At 36.6% G+C, this 19286-nt stretch overlaps 1 protein-coding gene across 6 annotated transcripts in view; it reads right to left on the reverse strand.

Moving 5' to 3' along the window:
• NMBR (neuromedin B receptor) overlaps positions 1-19286 on the reverse strand; it is a 45289-nt gene that overhangs the window by 2990 nt on the left and 23013 nt on the right. For 5 of the 6 annotated variants that reach the window (XM_081530954.1, XM_081530952.1, XM_081530953.1 and 2 more), the window contains one exon: positions 66-414. In XM_081530954.1, coding sequence (XP_081387080.1) covers positions 66-392 — 327 coding nt within the window. In that variant the 5' untranslated portion in view covers positions 393-414. Of the gene's footprint in view, positions 1-65; positions 415-5456; positions 6002-19286 lie in introns of those variants that run through there. The other variant, XM_081530951.1, reaches the window with a different exon arrangement.

The following is a 19286-nucleotide window of genomic DNA, read 5'->3' on the forward strand; positions in this document are numbered from 1 at the left end:
AACTTAAAATAGTACTGACTGCTTCTCACCAGCATGCCCTCAACATACACACCTACAGAGCTTACCTGTTTTTTGGTATGTTCATTGTATTCTCCTGGAAGATTGTGTGCACTTTTAATTAAGGTCTTTGCAATGTGATAATAATAAACACTAATGATAACAAGTGGTATAAGGAAGTAGACCAAGAAGATGAGCACTGAATGAATCTTTGGATGTAATTCATCCGTCTGAGGGTAGGGTATACACGCCGTGAAGCTGCCGTTATCCAAGCTGCCAATGCGTGCCACTCGGGAAAATATGGCTTCGGGAATAGCCAACAGCACGGAGACCACCCAGATGCCCACGGCCTTCACACAGGTCCACAGCACTGCCCCTGATGTCTGGATATCCATGGGGTTTACAATGGCTCTGTACCTGGGCAGACAGTACATCTCAAATTACTCTCTTAAGAAAGAAAAATTAAAAAGAGAAAGGAAAAGAGAGAGAGATTTTACTAAGATGCCAACCTGTTTACCATAGCCAAGACACGGAAGCAACCTAGATGTCTATCAGCAGAGGAATGGATAAAGAAAATATGGTACAGATACACAATGGAATACTACTCAGCCGTTAAAAAGAGTGAAATAATGCCACTTGCAGCAACATGGATGGACCTAGAGATTGTCACACTGAGCAAACAAAGTCAGACAGAGAAGGAGAAATATCATATGAACTCCATTTTATTCAGAATCTTAAAAAATAATACAAATAAACTTACTGACAAAACAGAAACAGACTCATAGACTTAGAGAATGAATTTGTGGTTGCCAGGGGTAAGGATGAGAGGAAGAATAGGAACTGACATGTACACACTGCTATATTTAAAATGGCTAACCAACAAGGACTGACTGTATAGCACAAAGAAGGATGAAAAGCAGCAGAGAAGAAACATTTGGTGAAAACATAGGAAACATATTAAAGCGTGGACTAGAATGTCTTCTTGGTGTCAGAGACAAGCTTATCAGTATTTTTTCCTGCTGGCCTTCACTGACATACCAATGATGTTAAGTGACATTTTCTTCATTTTTTGGTTTTTTTTTTTCATTTCTTAAAATGTACTTCATTTCTACAGCTATAATATTGAATAAAGTGATTATTCTTTACAAACCTCTTAGAAAAAATGTTATGTGATAGCCTGGATGGGAGGGGGGCTTGGGGGAGAATGGATACATGTTTATGTATGGCTGAGTCCCTTTGCTGTTCACCTGAAACTATCACAACATTGTTAGTTGGCTATACTCCAATATAAAATATATTTTATTTTTTTAAAAAGAGAGAGGTGCCAACACCCCATTATTCCCAAGCTGTTATGTAGTGTGTGGAATAACTAAGAACCCTGGTGTCTCTCTGTCCACAAATTCAGTTCAGTTCAGTTCAGTCGCTCAGTCGTGTCCGACTCTTTGTCCACAAGTTATTCCACTGCTTATGAGCACAGAAAAGATGAGAAAAATATTTTAAATTGTCATTTCCCAAACTTCAGTAATTTGCTTACATCCTTCACAAGTATTTTCTCCATGTACACATACTACAAAGTATTATCATATATTGAATAATTCTAATTAAATACTTTTATCTCCAATTACCACTGCAATTACTATAACACAAAATCATAAAATATAAAATGTTCACAAAATAGTATTATTAAAATTTACCTGAATACTTTTCTAGAGTTCCTGAGGTTGGGTCTCCTATCTTTTTTTCCCCTAAGGACATTGAGAAATCTTAGAGAAGAATCTAGACTGTGATTTTTCTCCCTAATTTAGTCATAAGGACAGAAAGAACTGGAAATGGAATAACATTCTGTCTTTATAGCTCAAATTTCTTTAATGTCAAGACCTCATGAGGTCTTCTCCCACCTAACACCATCAAAGAGGTAAATAAACCACACTCCAGGACACAACAGCTTAAACAATCCAAGCCTTCAATACCTCATTCAATTACACATGACTATTCAGTAAGTTAATAATAATGCAAACAGAACAAAATCATATGTAAATCTCAAATTACTTATATCTATCTTTAAAAGCATTCCAGGTTACCCGTATACCTAGGAGGTTAACAAGATACAGAAAAAAGTGATTTTAGTCAAACAAATTAGCACTGTTATTTCATCTCTAATATCCTTTAGAATATCATTTAAGATCTTTTTCTTCATCTATACGGTGGGGATAAAACTATCTCCCTCAAAGTTTTGTGATTAGAAAAACTGTACAGAGCACCTATTACAATGTCCAGCACCTGGCAGTTAGTTACCGTGCCATGATCCTGTGCCTTCTCTTTATTTATGTTTGAGTTAGTCTGATATTCCAAAAACTCAGAATATTTTAAGCTCTATAACAAGCAGATAAAGTCTCCCTCTGAGGTTCTGTAAAAATGCATCCCATCGCCCACAGGAAGAGCAGCTCCCAACCTCAGTAAAATAGTCTTTCTCCTTCCTGACTTGCACGAGGTGTCATTTCCAGACCCTCAACAGGAAAATGGCAGTTCACATCTTCATCTAGAGGGTCTTCCCAAGAAATATACAGAAATGAAAGCAAAGAAACAACAAGCCGCTTCAACTCCAAATTTAATGAAGTTGCAAACACAATACAGACTTTGCACATGGCAGAACTCAACAGGCATGAGTTTCTTTCTCCTTTTCTGATTAACCGAATGTTCTTCCAAAACTGAAAGAATTAAAATCAGTAACTAGAATGAGCTAATGTATCTGTTTTTCTAAACTTTATTATAAATGAATACGTTCAAATAGGTTGGTTTGTTTTTCAAATCAGAGAGAACTGAGTGCTACAAAGAAAAGTAGAAGTCTCTCATTCCATCTCTGGCCCCACTCCTGAGTTAAAACAAATTTCAAATCACTACCTCCTTACATCCAAGAAATGTACTTCTGCCATTGTCTCTTGAATTAAATATTACAGGCATTAGCTCTTGACATCCTGTTATGCTATTTAAAGATTTTCTGTCTTATACCACCTTTATTCTTTTCATTCCTAGCTTCCTGATTTAGTAAGATATATTACATTTTTACAAGATAGTCAATGCAGTATTATTATGGCTAAACAAATATTGCTCACTGCAGAGTTAAGTAGTATATTATGATGATGTTTTAAACTTAACTTTTCAGTCTGCCATTAAAAAGGAAAAGCCATTAAGAATTTCTTATACCAGGGAAAGTAATAATGCATCTTAATGGTGAAGTGTCCAGGTTTTGAATCGGGTTCAGATAATGGTTCCATCACTGTGAGATCATGGAAATGTTGCTTAATTTCAAGTCTTAATTTTCTTCACTTTAAAATGGTAATAATTACAGTGCCTATTTCATAGTGTTGTGAGGAAAAGAAACAAACAAAAAAAGTTAGCACAGTACTAAGGGCAATTAGTCTTACACCTATCTCCAAATCCATAAGAAATTAAAATCTTCAGTGAGATGAAGTATGAGGAGGTTAATTACTAATCAACACTTGATTACTATGCTCTGGAAGAAAAATGGAAGTGTAAACAACATGTAACAAAACATTTCCAAACCATTTGAAGTGTATATTGGAATGTACTGTGTAATTTCACCACTAGTAATTCCAGTTCCTTGATTTAAATTTTCAAAATGCACACTGAGAAGAAAGAGTGGGCTCTGGACCACACAGAAGAGGCAACCAACTTTATGACTGTTATTAAAGTACCCGTGCTATGTTTACAAAGTATGTGATACACATAAACTGAAAAAAGTCAGTAAATATATAAAGAATAGCATTTCTCTGTCCTTTGTCAGAGCCAATATACCAATCTCCAAGATAATAGATTGAGAAAAGTAGTATGAAATAAACTCAAGACCTAGGTCTTGCTGATATCACTTTTAAAAATGAAAGCATAAAGAGAGTAACTATTATAATGATAGCTCTTCATGAAGTTTTATTCTAATCACTAAGTAGAATTTTTTAACATTCTAATTAAAATGGGTTCCATGAAGAAGGGCAACTAAACTAAAAAGTCACATTTTACTTCTGATATACAAAAAAGTGTTTTAAAAGATAATACTGAATAGAAATGGTGTCACAGAAACAAAATGAGATGCATAACTTACTCAAAGTCACCCATCTTTATAGGAATGTGGTTTTAGAAAGAATATATTACACAAACTAAAAGGTCAAGAGTGTTTGGTTTAAAAGACAATGGCTCTCAACTTTCTATTGAATATTGTCTTTTCATCAATGAAGATTAACTTCTCAACACCAAAGTGATGTAAGGGTATTATTACAAATGCCAGGAAATTTAGATGGACTCATTTTTCATTAATAATTTAATATGTAAATTAAAGAGAAGGATCATAAACACCACCTTAATCATTCAAATTAAATTGTTTATCTAAACTGTTTAAGTCAACAACCTACTCCTAAGGAAATTAGATCAGTGTTCCATACAATGATGTCTAATTACACATTTCTCCCCACACTCATCCAGACATTCCTCCTGCTTAAATTCCCCAAATCAAGAGTCTGGGATAGGGTACTGGACCAAGAGTCAGCAGGACTGGATTCTCCCCCCAGGTCTGCCTGGGCTTCAATATCCTCATCTGAAAAATAACACAGTTGAACTAGTTGATCCATAAGGCAGAATAATAGACATTTCCCACTCTTGAAATATATGGAAAGCGATTTGATATAAAAGATGTATTTTTCAGCACTGTTTTAAGATACTAAAACTTAGTATCTTACCTGTTGGTAGGGGAAAAAAATCGTATCACTGGACTTCAGGTAATAAAACTAGAAAAATGTATAAAGTCATGTCTGAAGAACATGTGCTATTTTAGATATTTTTGCTTCAAATAATTAGCAGCATTTAGTTAGTCAGTGAAATAATTCTTCTCCTTATTTGGAAAAAAAATCAAAATCAAACACTTTCCTAGTATTAAGGCAGACAGTCTTACCTATCAGGTTATTAAACTACTGAATAAGGAAAGTGCATCTCTAAGTTTTTAGGGACACACCAAAAGCTTCTACAAGATTGTTGCACATCTAGTCTATAGCTTTTCTATGAAGTGGATAATGAAGATCCCCAAAGTGTGTGTGACTCAATGGAGATGAGTTTGAGCACACTCAGGGAGATAGTGAAGGACAGGGAAGCCTGGCGGTGCTGCAGTTCATTGGGTCGCAAAGACTCGCACACGACTTAGCGACTGGACAACAACAAAGTGTGTGGAGGACAAGGGAAAGGCTAGGCTGTGCAATTTTAAACTAATGCAAATATTTTTAAAATAATGATTTTCTTATTTTTTTTTCAAGCTTCCCATCTCTGTCCATTTTAACTCCTTTTGCTCTAATTCTCTGAAAGTCTCTCTCCTTCTCCCCTCCTCCCGGCCCTTCCCTTACCCCTCCTTGCCCAGGTACACTTCCGCCCCTCTCCACGGCCGCGGCCTCTGCCCTTACCTGTCGGCGCTGAGGGCAGTGAGAGTGAACACGGACACCCCCACAGAGGTGAGCTGGATCACCGGGATGAGTTTGCAGCCCACCTTCCCGAACATCCACTCGTCGAAGAAGTAGCGCGAGGCATCCACCGGGACGCAGGTGAGCAGCAGCAGCACGTCCCCAGCGGCCAGGTTAGAGATGAAGATGTTGGGGACGCTCCTCATGGCGCTGTTGGTGATGAAGATCTTCACCAGCATGATGTTGCCCAGCAAGCCCACTGTGATGATGAGCAGGTAGAGGGACGGGATCACACAGCGGATCACCAACTCCGCAGTGGTCCCGTCCCGGGCGGGTAGGAAATCCTTTTCCGACATCCCGGGAACGAAACTGCTCCGATTCCCGCCCGCGCGCTGGGAGAGGTTGGAAAGAGACTCGGGGGGCATGGTCTCTTTTCCAGGCGAGTTCGCTGGAGTTTCCGTGCGCCCAGGTGCCCAGAAGAGTGCAACTCACTCTTAGGCTGAATGGATTTCCCTCTCCCCAGGACAAGCTTCCCCGCCGCGAGGATCGGGTCACACCGCCTGGTCCCCAGGAAGACCGGGCGGGTGAGAAGTGGCCAAACGCTCCTGCCCTTCACTTTTAGAAGGGGCGCGTTGGCTCCTGCTGGTTCCGAATTAAAAAAAAAAAAAAAAAAGCAAAGCAGTTGAATCTTTGTTCAGTCCTCAATGGAATGTCCTCGCTTCTAGCTAGCGGAGAATAACCCTTTTGTGAATAGTTTATCGCTCTGGAATTAATTGAAGTACCTGTCAGACTTTTCGCGGGGAAGGCAGGAAGTCATCCTGTCGCTGTCCAGCCGCTGAAACGCCAGGAACTCGCAGTGGGGCGGCTGGCACTTGGCTGGACCCACATCTTTGCTCTTGTTCCTGCAGTTCCTGCAGTGTTGTGTGGTATTGAAGGGGCTCCGAGTCCTTTCTCTCGCGGGGCCTCCCTCTATAGACCCATCCCTACCCGCCTCCAAGCAGGAAGCGCCCCAGACAGAAGTTTGTGAACCTCTGAAGATTTGGGGGCTGAGCTGGTGAGCCCCTGATCCTCTCACTGAGTTTAGGAAAGAAAAGGCGTGACAAAGGAGGAAGTAAATGAATGGTATTCCCTCACTACTTTTCTTCCTTGGTCCACTTTTCTCACTCCAAAGATAGAAACTCTTTCCTATAGTCAGCATATTGTTTTTTTTTAACTTACATTTCATTGAAATAAAGCATGTATAAGGTACACAATTCTTAAATGTACAGATTAGATATACATCATTCAGAACCTACAATCTAACCACTATCCCCCAATGTAACCACTGTTTGTTCTGCCTTTTATCATCTGAAACAAGTTTACCTATTTTTGAGCATCATATAAATGGATTATAAAGTGTCTAACCATGTGTTAAACACCTTTAGGCTTCCCTAGTAGCTCAGCTGATAAAGAACCTGCCTGCAATGCAGGAGATCCCAGTTTGATTCCTAGGTGGGAAAGATCCCCTGGAGAAGTGATAGGCTACCCCCTCCAGTATTCTTGGGCTTCTCTAGTGGCTCAGATAGTAAAGAATCTGCTTGTAATGCAGGAGGCCTGGGTTTGATCCCTGGAGAGGGTAGATCCCTTAGAGGAAGGCATGGCAACACACTCCAGTATTCTTGCCTGGAGAATTCCATGCATAGAGTACACTGGCAGGCTCCTCTGGGGTCGCAGAGAGTCCATGGGGTCCCAGGGTCAGACACAACTGAATAACCTTCACTTACTCTGAACCAGCTTATTTTACTCAACATTATATCTGTGAGGTCCACCCATGCTTTTGTGTGTAGTTTTCATTGCTGTATAGTATTCTAGTATAAATATACCATTGTTTGTATATCCCCTAGAATGTTGGTTGACGTTTGGATTCTTTCTAGCTTTAGCTAATTTGAATAATGTTTCTGAAAATATTCTTGTGCTTGTTTTCTGGTGCATATTTGAATTCCAGATGTGGATTTGCTAGGTCACAGTGATTAAGAATGTTCAACTTGAGCAGAAATTAACAATTTTTCAAAGTGAATTCCAAGGTTTTCTTCTTTTGCATGTCTATAACTGAGCAATTTCACCCCTATGTATATACTCAATATATATCTGATACTGATACAGTGTTTAAAATAGAATGTCACTAAGAACAAAATAACTCCAAATTCACACCACCTGAGTCTAATGTAAACTTCTCAGAAGTGGCACAATTCTAAAGTTAACTAAATAACACTTTTCACATTAGGAAATAAACATTTGGCTAGTTCTTGATTAAAGGATAAAATTGTATGATAACAAGAAAATTGGTCACGGACTGCCTATAATGATCTAACCATAAACTGATGAAATGTGCCAAGCCATTTGTAAAATTTAAGTCATTTTTTCAGATATTATGACCAAGAATAGCATTTAATTATCACAGTTTAATTAGACAAGGTAAACATTTGCATTGTAATCAATTTTATGTTTTTCTAACTCAGTTACAAGTCCTAACTATACTCTTCTTGGATTTCATTATTTAAAATAGTCTGTTATTGAAGTTAGCTAAATAGAATGTTTATATAATATATTTGAATATGTGTTCATGAACTTGATATATCATAGATAGCAAACCAATTGATATTACATGTAAGTTGACAATGTCTCTAGGAATTTTATCTTGTTATTTAAGTTTTTACTTAGCATCCAATCTCATTAGGCAAAATAAGTTAACTAAAACCAATTGTCTAAACTCTGAAATCTCTCAGCGTTTCAAATTGTAACTATCCATCTTAGCCTATTTTATATGAAAATATATTGTAGTTTAAATTGCTCTATGCATAGTTTTATTCTTTTCTGATTGTATTTGGACAATATTAATGATTTAGATAAGAAAAATGTCTAGTCTAAAACTGGATTAAAAAATAGCCAATTGCCTAGAACTGCAGAAATAAGGCATCTGAATTATTGATCTTTTCTATTCAAGTGAATCCTCATGCATTTACTCAAAGGCTTGGGTTGTGGAAGTAAAGAGTATAATAAATGTGTAAATAATGATGACCTTCCTGATATTTTATTAAAATATGTTACAAATTTATTACATTATGCATGAATTATTTTAATACATCACAAGTTACATATAGGTACATGAATGTTGTCTCATTGTATAGAATCAATATCATCAGAGATAAATACTACTGAAAGGACAAACTTTTTTATTTAAATCATTAGGTTCTTCAGCATCATATCTAATTTAACGTGTATAAATTTTAAATCTTAATTTTACATATGAAACAATCAAAATTTCACAGACAAAATAACTTGCTTAATTTCATAAAGACACTAGTAAAACTATATTGAAGTTTTTTTCGAACTATTTTGAAGTTTATTGTATTTGACTTCAAAGTCTATTGTATTGCATTGTTCCCAGAGAATAAAATTGCCTGGAAAAATGTGATTTCTATATAATTGAAGGATGTATTTTTAATACTGACATTTTCAATGTTTGTAAAATGTATATATTACACATTTCATTGCCTTAAGTTGAACAAATACTGTTCAGAACTATATATAAACATTTCTTTTGTTTCCAACTCATGCAAATAAGTTGGAAACCACAACCAAAAATAAGGACAAAATCAGTCAAGTGAAACTACGCCAATGATGGCACAGACAACATAAGTAGATAAGAATATTTAAAATGTTAGTAAAACCTTATTTTGTGGGTTTGAGGAGGAAGAGGGAAACACTAAAATGTAAGGAGAGACATGGAGAGTATAAAAATACATATATGGAATTTATGTAAAAGAAAAAACAATATTTGTTATGGAAAGCTTTATAGGATTAACAGCAGATCAAATAATATAGTACAGAGAGAAAAAGACTGAAAATAATGAATAAAGTATCAGAGCACTCTGGGAAAATTTCAGTGACCTAATATATCTGTAATTAGGTTATCAAAGGACAAGAAACAAAGGAAAAGGTTTCTAAATAGTTGAAGAAATAACAACCCCAAATTTTTCGAATTTGAAGAAAGTAGATCCCAGGTAGAAGAAACGTGAAGAAAATTCTACCAAGATAGAAGACTAGAAGTTTTCCCACAAAGGTCAGGAACAAGGAAAGGATGTCCTCCTTTCATCACTTTTATTCAACACTGTACTACAAGTTCTAGGACTGCAATAGGAAAAAAAAAAAGAAAGAAAAGAAAATGAAAGGCATGCTGATTAGGAAGGAAGAAAGAAAACAGTCCATGTTAGAGAATGGCATGATTTTCTATGTAGAAAATCCAAAAATTCAACAACAAAAAACAGCTCCTGGAACTATTAATAATAAGCAATTATAGCAAGGTTGCAAAATACAAGGTTAATATATGTCAATTTATTTTTTTTACATACCAGCAATAAACAAGTGGAATTTTAAATAAAAATTGTAATTCCACTTACACTAGCACCCCCCAAAATAAAATACTTAGGTATAAATCTGACAAAATCATTACCAGATCTAAGATTATTAAAGCAGATGAATCCATGAGGAACACAAAAGAGCTCAAATACTAAAGACCGCATCACCTGTAACCATGGTGGCCTATGGGAGACCCACAGGCACACACAAATAAAGGTGTATTCAGGGGTAATCACTACCACATGAGTTTGTCTTGTCTACATTTCTGTGTAAATGTGTTTCCTAATTTCACTCAGGCAGTTAGCATACAATGGATACAACATATATGGGAGATAAAACAAAACTGGACTACCCTGTCAAAGACACTATTACAGGAAATGAGACTAGGCATAGAGAAATCAGCACAAATAGAATTCACCTTTACTGCAAAGAGATGTTCAAAGGATAAAAGCTTCTTGCAAAAAATATGCAGCCTCATGATATCTTATTTTAGGGAGAAGGCAAATGACAGCAAGCTTCTCAATCTGGTAAAGAAGCTTTAACTAAAACTCTTCCAAAGGGAAGAACTGTTAAGAAAATGTGAGTGAACAAAATAGTGAGAAGGAGCTTGTGTTCCAAATCAAACAGGGATTTTAGATATATTATTACAAATAGAAGCTGAAGTAGCCCAGGATGGGAAGACTATGTCTGGAATGACACCACAGACATTCGCCCTGTGAAACCCCTGTAATTGGTAAAAATTATAAATAAACATAAATAATCATTTAATGTCTCCAGAAATTTTTCAAGACACATACAGCAACTAAAGAAATATAATTCAATATTATCTACATTATCTACTAAATCTCAATGAAAACATCCAAACTCTGACATTTGAGACTCAATCTTCTTTTTCTATCCCCACACTAAGCTCAGAATGATATTGCTCCTCTCCAGGTGGGTGCAGCCAAGAACACAGGGCTCCCTCTCTCCCCAGAAGAGGAACAAATCATCAAGTGCCATGAAGAACAATGGTAACAGGACAATCACATAAAAAAAAAAAAAAGACAATTCTTCAGAAACCAAATTTAAAGTCATATACTTTTATGACCTAACTGATAAAGAATTCAAGACAGCCACCATGAACAAACTCAATAAGCTACAAGAAAACTCAGGCATTCAGTAAGCTCAGGAATAAAGTTAATGAATACAAGGAAAATTTTATTAAAGAGATTAAAATTCTAAAAGCAAACCAAACAGAAATTCCAGAGTTGAAGAACTCAATAAATGAGATGAAACATTAGAATGCACTGGAAAGAGAGACCATATGGTAGAGAATATTCACAAGTTCGAAGAAAGAAATATAGAAATGATACAAGTAGAAGAGATAGAATTAAGATGTTAAAAAATAAAGACAGTCTATGACAACTATCTGACTTCGTTAGGAAGGGCAACGCTAAAATAACGGGTATCCTACAGGAGAAAAGAGATAGGGGAGAGCAGAGAGCTTACGTAAAGAAATAAAAGCAGAGAACTTCCTAAACCTCGGGAAGAAACTGGATATACAAGTCCATGAAACTAAGAGAACATCTAGTTGCCTAAAAGCAGAAAGGTCTTCTTCAAGACACGTTATATTAAAGCTCTCAAAAGTTAATGACAACTAATTTTAAAAGCAATCAGGGAAAAGAGAATGGTAATCTACTGAGGAACCTCCATTAGGCTATCAGCAGAATCTCTACAGGTCAGGAGAGACTTTGGAATGATATCCTCAAAGTACTGAAAGTATTGGAAGAGAAAAAAACAAACTCTCAGCTAAGAATACACAGCAAAGTTATACTTCAGATATGAAGGAGAAATAAAGGTGTTCCTAGATGAACAAAAGCTGAGAGAGTTCATCAATTCTATTAACAGACCTGCCTTACAGGAAATAATGAAGGAAGCTCTTCTGTCTGAAATGGAAAGAGAAAAGTACACAAAGCTTTGAGTAAAATGATAGAGACCAACAGTAATACTCTATATCAGAATAGATTGTTTAAAATTTAATTGCACAAAGGTTAAAGGTTAAAGGGGAAAAAAGCAGTAAAAGTAACTATAGTTACTTCAGTTTGGTAACAAACTCACAACATAAAAAGGGATAATTTAAGACCATAAAAATGAGGAAGAGGAAAAGGATGGAACCCGCATAGGAAGATGAAGATAAGATATTATTGGCAGAAAAAGGACTATTTTATCTACAAGACACTTTACACAAAATTCATGGTAACCACAAAACATAAATCTAGAGCAGAGACATAAAACATAAAAACAAGAAACAGAAAACCACCAAATTAAAAGGGCAGGCCAAAAAAGGAAGGAAAAAGAGACAGAAGAAATACATTACAATCATATAAAAAGACAAAATGGCAGTACTAAACCAAATTTATCACCCTTATATAATGTTATAAACCAATGTTAACTCAATTTTTTTAAAAGTTGTTCTTCGAAGAGATAAACAAAGCTGAAAAACCTTTAGTTAGACTGACCAAGAAAAAAATTACCAAAGTCAGGTATGAAAAAAGGCCATCACTTTAATACTTTGCAGAATACAATCAAGAAAGTGGTGAGATGATCCACACAATGGAGTTTATAAACCATATATTTAAAAAGGGACTTGTACCTTGAAAATATAAAGAGCCCTTATAACTCAATCATAAAAGGATAAATAGCTCAATTTACAAATGCACAAAGGATCTGAAGAGGCATTTCTCTAAAGAAGATATATAACTGACTGATCAGCACATGAAAGGATGCTCAACATCATTAATCACCAGCAAAATCCACATCAAACCACGATGAAAAAACTCACTAGGATCACTATGATTAAAAAATAAAGACATCAGGAAGCCCTGGTGGTCCAGTGGCTAGGACTCTGTGCTCCCACTGCTGAGGGTCCAGGTTCAACCACTGGTCTGGGAATTAATATCCCACAAGCTGAGTGGTGCAGCCAAGAATAAAATAAAATTTAAAAACTAAAGACAAAATCAAATGTTGACAAAGATGTGGAAAAATTCAAATCCTTAGAGAAATGAAAAATGGTGCATTCACTGTGGAAAACAGTCTGACTGTTCCTCTAAAGATTGCACAAATTCCCATATTACCCATCAGTTCTACTCCTAAGTATATATACAAGAGAATTAAAAACACATACCTATAAACAAATTAGGGGCTTCCCTGGTGGCTCAGATGATAAAGAATCGGCCTACAATGCAGGAGACCCAGGTTCAGTCCCTTGAATGGGAAGATCCCCTGGAGAAGGAAATGGCAACCCACTCCAGTATTCTTGTCTGGAGAATTCCATGGACAGAGGACCCTGGAGAGCTTAGTCCATGGGATTATAAAGAGTCGGACACGATTAAGCGACTAACACACTGTACACAAATTATCATAGCTTTATTCATAATAACCAAAAAGTAGGAACAACTCAAATGTCTATCAAGCAATGAATAAATAAATAAAATGTGATCTATGCATACAATAATATTCCTATATTGCGTTAAGGAATCAAGTACTGACACCTGCCACAATGCCGATGAAGACCGAAAACACTATGCTAGGTAAAGAAGCTAATCATAAAAGACCAGATAATGTGTGATTCCACTTATATAAAATGGATTGCATGAAATTTACATGAAATATTCAGAAATGGCAAATCTATAGAGGTGGAAAGTTGCCTAGGACTGAAGAGCTGGGGGGAAATGGGCATAGGAAAAAATGCTAATGGGTATTGGTTTGTTTTATGTTTGTGTGCACTCAGCCCAAAGTTGTGCCCAACTTTGCGACCTCATGGACTTGTACCCTGAACTTACTGTGTATATTCTTTGATTTACATAAATACATGCAACAAAATCTAGTACCTGGGAAGAGGTTATTTCTGTTGGAAAGGAGCAATAAATACAACTGTTACAATTTCTGATTTGTTGATTAAAAACAAAAAAATAAGTCATTTTCTTAATGAGAAAAAGTTGGTTTGGTTGTAAAATAATGTGATTTCTGTGAGTTTTCCAGTTGATAATATTACTTGTAAGAAAAAATTAACTAAACTGCCACTTAGTCAAAGTGGTCCATATAGTCAAAGCTATGGTTTTTCCGATAGTCATGTACGGATGTGAGAGTTGGACTATAAAGAAAGCTGAGCACCAAAGAATTGATGCTTTTGAACTGTGGTGTTGGAGAAGACTCTTGAGAGTCCCTTGGACTGCAAGATCAAACCAGTCCAAGGGAAATCAACTCTGAATATTCATTGAAAGGACAGACGCTGAAGCTGAAGCTTCAATACTTTGGCCACCTGATGCGAAGAGCTGACTCATTGGAAAAGACCCTGATGCTGGGAAAGATTGAAATCAGGAGGAGAAGGGGATGACAGAGGATGAGATTGTTGGATGGCATCACCAACTCAATGGACATGAGTTTGCGCAAGCTCCAGGGGTGGTGGACAGAGAAGCCTGGCATGCTACAGTCCATGGGGTTGCAAAGAGTCAGACACGACTGAGAGACTGAACTTAACTGAGACTGCCATTTAGGTAGCAGTGTCTTCACCTCACTCAGAAGAAACTTCAGTGAAATAGTTTTATCCACCTGCTGGTTTCAAATGGGATTCACAAAAATTTCATTTTATGCAAATTAGGACATAGAATTGGAATGAGATTGGATATGAAGGGAAAAAATGAGGACTGAAAAACTTGGGGTACCAGAAATGTCAGGAACATTTTAATCTGTGTAGAAATATGACTTCAAAGAATATGCATTAGTATGTTCTTAGTAAACTCTACTGAAAGATAAACCTCTTTGTCTCTTGGTGGGATATCTCTGAAATAATTTGCTCAGAAATCACCAAGGCACTACCTAACACACAAGGAATTTGTGCAAAATTATTATTTTGACAGAGTAATTAAATATTTTAATTCCTGGTAATTAAATAGTATTTCTTATTCTACAAAGATCACTTAATTACTATGGTACATTAGGTATTCATTCTAAACATTTGGTAGAACCACACAAGAAAACAAAATAATCCCAAATTAGAACGCTTGACCTGAATGTGAAACTGATAAATTATCTGCCAGATATCTCTCAAACATAAGCAGGATTATAATTTCTTAGGAGTTAGTAGCTCCCAAGCATTTCACTTGAATTCATATTTTGTGCTTAAAGGAATAACTACAGTGTGATTTGATGTTTTCCCCTCCTACAGCATATAAATGGGAAGCAGTTTATACAGGCAAACTACTTGGCTTAGTTTTCAGTAGAAGAAGGTGCTTTCTTTTTTTCAAATGTTATGAAGTAAACAAAAAAATATTATCTTCAAATTCAACATCAAGTAGGGATTGAATAAATCTCTAGAATCATTTGATGTGGAATCAGTACTCCTCAAATAAGACTCAGTACTACTAGCATGTCTTTACCCGCTGAATACTCATCACTAACCTACAATATCCCTGGAGGCTCAGCTGGTAAAGAATCCGCCCGCAATGCGGGACACCTGGGTTGGATCCCTGGGTTGGGAAGATCCTCTGGAGAAGAGAAAGGCTACTCACTCCAGTATTCTGGCCTGGAGAATGCCGTGCACTGTATAGTACATGGGGTCGCAAAGAGTCGGACAGGACTGAGCGACTTTTGGATCTTCCCTGTAGCTCAGACGGTAAAGAATCTGCCTGCAATGCAGGAGACCCAGTTCAATCCCTGGGTGAGGAAGATTCTCTGGAGAAGGGAATGGCAATCCACTCCAGTATTCTTGCCTGGAGAATCCCATGGACAGAGGAGCCTGGCGGGCCACAGTCCATGGGGTCGCAAAGAATCGGACACAACTGAGCAACTAACACTACAGAAAAAAACACTATAACCTCCAATATACCTTAACTGGCAATTCAGTCAGTTCAGTTCAGTCGAATCACTCAGTTATGTCTGACTCTTTGCAACCCCATGGACTGCAGCACACCAGGCTTCCCTTTCCATCACCAACTCCCGAAGCTTGCTCAAATTCATGTCCATCGAGCTGGTGATGCCATCCAACCATCTCATGTCACCCCCTTCTCCTCCGGCCTTCAATCTTTCCCAGCATCAGGGTCTTTTCCAGTGAGTCAGTTCTTCGCATCAGGTGGCCAAAGTATTGGAGTTTCAGCTTCAGCATCAGTCCTTCCAATCAATATTCAGGACTGATTTCCTTTAGGATTGACTGGTTTGAGTTGGCAATTCAATATTTTATGTCTCATTAGCGCCACCTACTGAGTTCTGGTCACATTTCAGAAATCTCAGTTACAAACAAATGTAAAAGAAACCAAAGAAACAAAAGGATGACAATAGAAGGATTATATCTCCAGCATTTTCTTTTTATTCACGCTATTAGAATAGAGGTGAGGTAACCAGAGCAGTGAATGTCAAGCTAAAAAAGAATCAGCTTTAAATTTCTTTTTTTTTTTTTCCTTCATTGTGCTTTTTTTTTTTTTTTATTTTAGTTGGGGGCTAACTACTTTACAATATTGTAATAGTTTCTGCCATACATTGACATGAATCAGCCATGGGTTTACATGTGTTCCCCTTCCTGGACCCCCCACCCACCTCCCTCCCCATATAACTGTGATACTTGATCAAGATATTTGACAAAAGCAAATATATATAAGCCATGCCTGTCATTAGGATTATAATAAAAGTTATATAAAATACCGCCTGTGAAAAATCCTCACAAACCACAAAACAGTAAAAAAAAATGTTTAATTCTATACAATTTAACCCATAATGGAATGCCATTTTCAGTTTAACTTTTTTCAAAAAATTTCAAAATGCCACAATTAAGCATATGATCTAAGCTAGTCTACTACTTTAAATTGATTAATCAAAGCATTTGGGAAAGCTGAAATATTTCATTTTACTGGAAAGATATTTCTATACTTGACATTTAAACCCCTTTCTTGGTACTTTCTCATTCCTAAAAATAAAGGGCCTAAAGTCATATTTTATTTTTCAGTTCTGAAAATGCATTGAATCATATACATTGAACATGGCATATAAAGACTCAATTGATAAAAATGAGGGGTAATTTAAACTTCTGACTTTGCTGAAATTACTGAGACGAAGAACTTAATGTGGTTAAGTATCAAATTTATAGTATTCACTGTTAGTAAGTTTTATAAAAACAGAATGATTCTGTTTAGAAAAAGTTCTCCTCATAAACTTTAATTCTTTCACCACCTTCCTGTAGAGCTTGTCTAAAGCAATAAAATAACAATAAATAATAAAATAATAATAATAATTAAAATTAAATAACTCCATAGATCTGATTAAGTACATTTATAACACTTTTTTTCTACCATATACAGAATGCAGGTACAACACCAGCACTGAGGAATCAAATAGTGCTCCTATTACATGTTTTCTCATCCACAGTCACCAATCATATAATAAGCTGCTAACTAAATCTGGAAGCATCTAAATATCTGTAAACACTTCAATATTTGCCACTTTTTCCTGCACTTTCAGTTTTGTCTGAATGTTTCATTTTCACATAGAGCCTTTGATGTTTTGAAAATATAAACATAGCCAAAATATTGAAGTCACTCATACTCTCCAAATGCAAACATATGAACGTTTAGCAGAAATCTTCCTTTGGCCCAATTCCTTCCTACATTCACATTTTCCTGGCTGTAAATCTCTGGTGATGCCCCTGAGGTTTCTCAGCATGAAGAGCCCAATTATAAAATAGGAAAAGCTCCACTCAAAGCCAATGCATGCAGTTACAAAGTGCTCTGGAGAGGTTAAAAGAGTGATATGAATTCGGTCCACTGAATATAACCTGCAGCGATACTGACATAGAAGACAAGAATTTGAATGAGAGTAGGTTTGAAAAATAAATTACCTTGTTGCCCTGAAGGCCATCTCCTTGGGTCAAGGCTAAGGGTCTTTTCTTTGGTGTTGTGTGGAGATATCATCTCCATCATTTTTTTTTTTTCCCACACAACTAGTCTGTGGTCAGAAATCTGCTATTTTTTTTCACAAATTGTCTTTCAGAGGACGGAAAGTGTTCTCATTTGTTGAATGGGAATGATTAATCATGCTAACAAATGTTTTTCTCAAAATCCATCATAACTTTAAATCAAGGTGAGGATATTAATAGGACTTTGCATTTATTTTCTCTTTCTAGGTTTGTATGTCAGTGTGTGTCGAGCTAATGTCAACAGCAGAAGAAAATAACATCATGCTTCAAGAAATGCAGTCTTGTTAATATTTAGTTAAGAGGTACTGATCTGATAAGGACCATCAGTAAACATTTCAGTCAAAAAAATGCACTTGCATCTACAAATACTTTTAATTTCCATAGCAGAAACTTTAATTCAAGGCAAAAATAGACTAGTCCTGAGACTAAGGACGGTGGCATAAAATATAATTATCGTAAACGTCAATACTTACTGATTAGGGTTTCTATGCCAAATATTCAGCTAGACAATTTACATTCATTATCTCATGTCATATTCTTACCGACGCTATAGACATATTATTATGCCTGTTTTACGAGGAAGAAAACTAAATCTAGAATGGTAAACTAATATATATATATATATATATATATATATATATATATATATATATATACTATATACACATATATAACTAATATATCCCAGGTCATTCAGCTACACAGTGACAGAAAAGAGAACTGAAATCTAGCACATCTCCATTCACTAGGAAAAATGTGTCCTGGCAAGGAGCTACACAGGCTAGGATTAAGAGGCACTCTTTTCTAACTCACTTAGACTCAGAGTTGGCTCACCAGGCTGTGTGCCTGTGGGGCTGTCTACCCAAATTCAGTGTGTTCTTCCCATTCATACAAAGATGTCAAGTGATCTACTTGACATCCTGTGTGTTGCCAAATGTTCTAAAAATTCAGAGATAGAAGTCTGCTGTTAGCTCAATTGACCAAAAATGGGATCATAACACATATATTTAAATTAGCCAGAAGAAAGTACAGAATTTGAATTAGGAATATGAAAAGGAGAAGGGAAAACTAAGACATTTTTTGAAAATGCAAAGGATCCAGGTGTAGAAAAAAATAAGGCATATGTGAGGTACGGGAGACGGAGTGACAGAAGCACAGATTTTTTTCAGAAGGATGGGAGATCAGACTGGGGAAAAACCAACTTGTGGAATCCTCAAAATGCTAAAATAAGATGTGGGATCTGTGGTCATTAAGACCTGGGGAACAGTAGAGGATTTGGGAGGGACACAGCAAAGACGTACAAGGATGATTGTTCTAGCATGGGGTACGGAAGTCTGGGGGTATGGAGCGGCGGCTGCGCAGCGCTGGAGCGACTGTGAGGAGATACCCCACATGCAAAGGCAAAGAGGGAGCCCCAGCAAGACAGTAGGAAGGGAGAAATCGCTTTTAGAATCAAACCCCATACCCACCAGAGATGCTCAGAGGGCTCA

This window comes from Giraffa tippelskirchi, chromosome 9, assembly GCF_054371585.1.
Source record: "Giraffa tippelskirchi isolate mGirTip1 chromosome 9, T2T-mGirTip1v1.2.pri, whole genome shotgun sequence".
Lineage (NCBI taxonomy): Eukaryota > Metazoa > Chordata > Mammalia > Artiodactyla > Giraffidae > Giraffa > Giraffa tippelskirchi.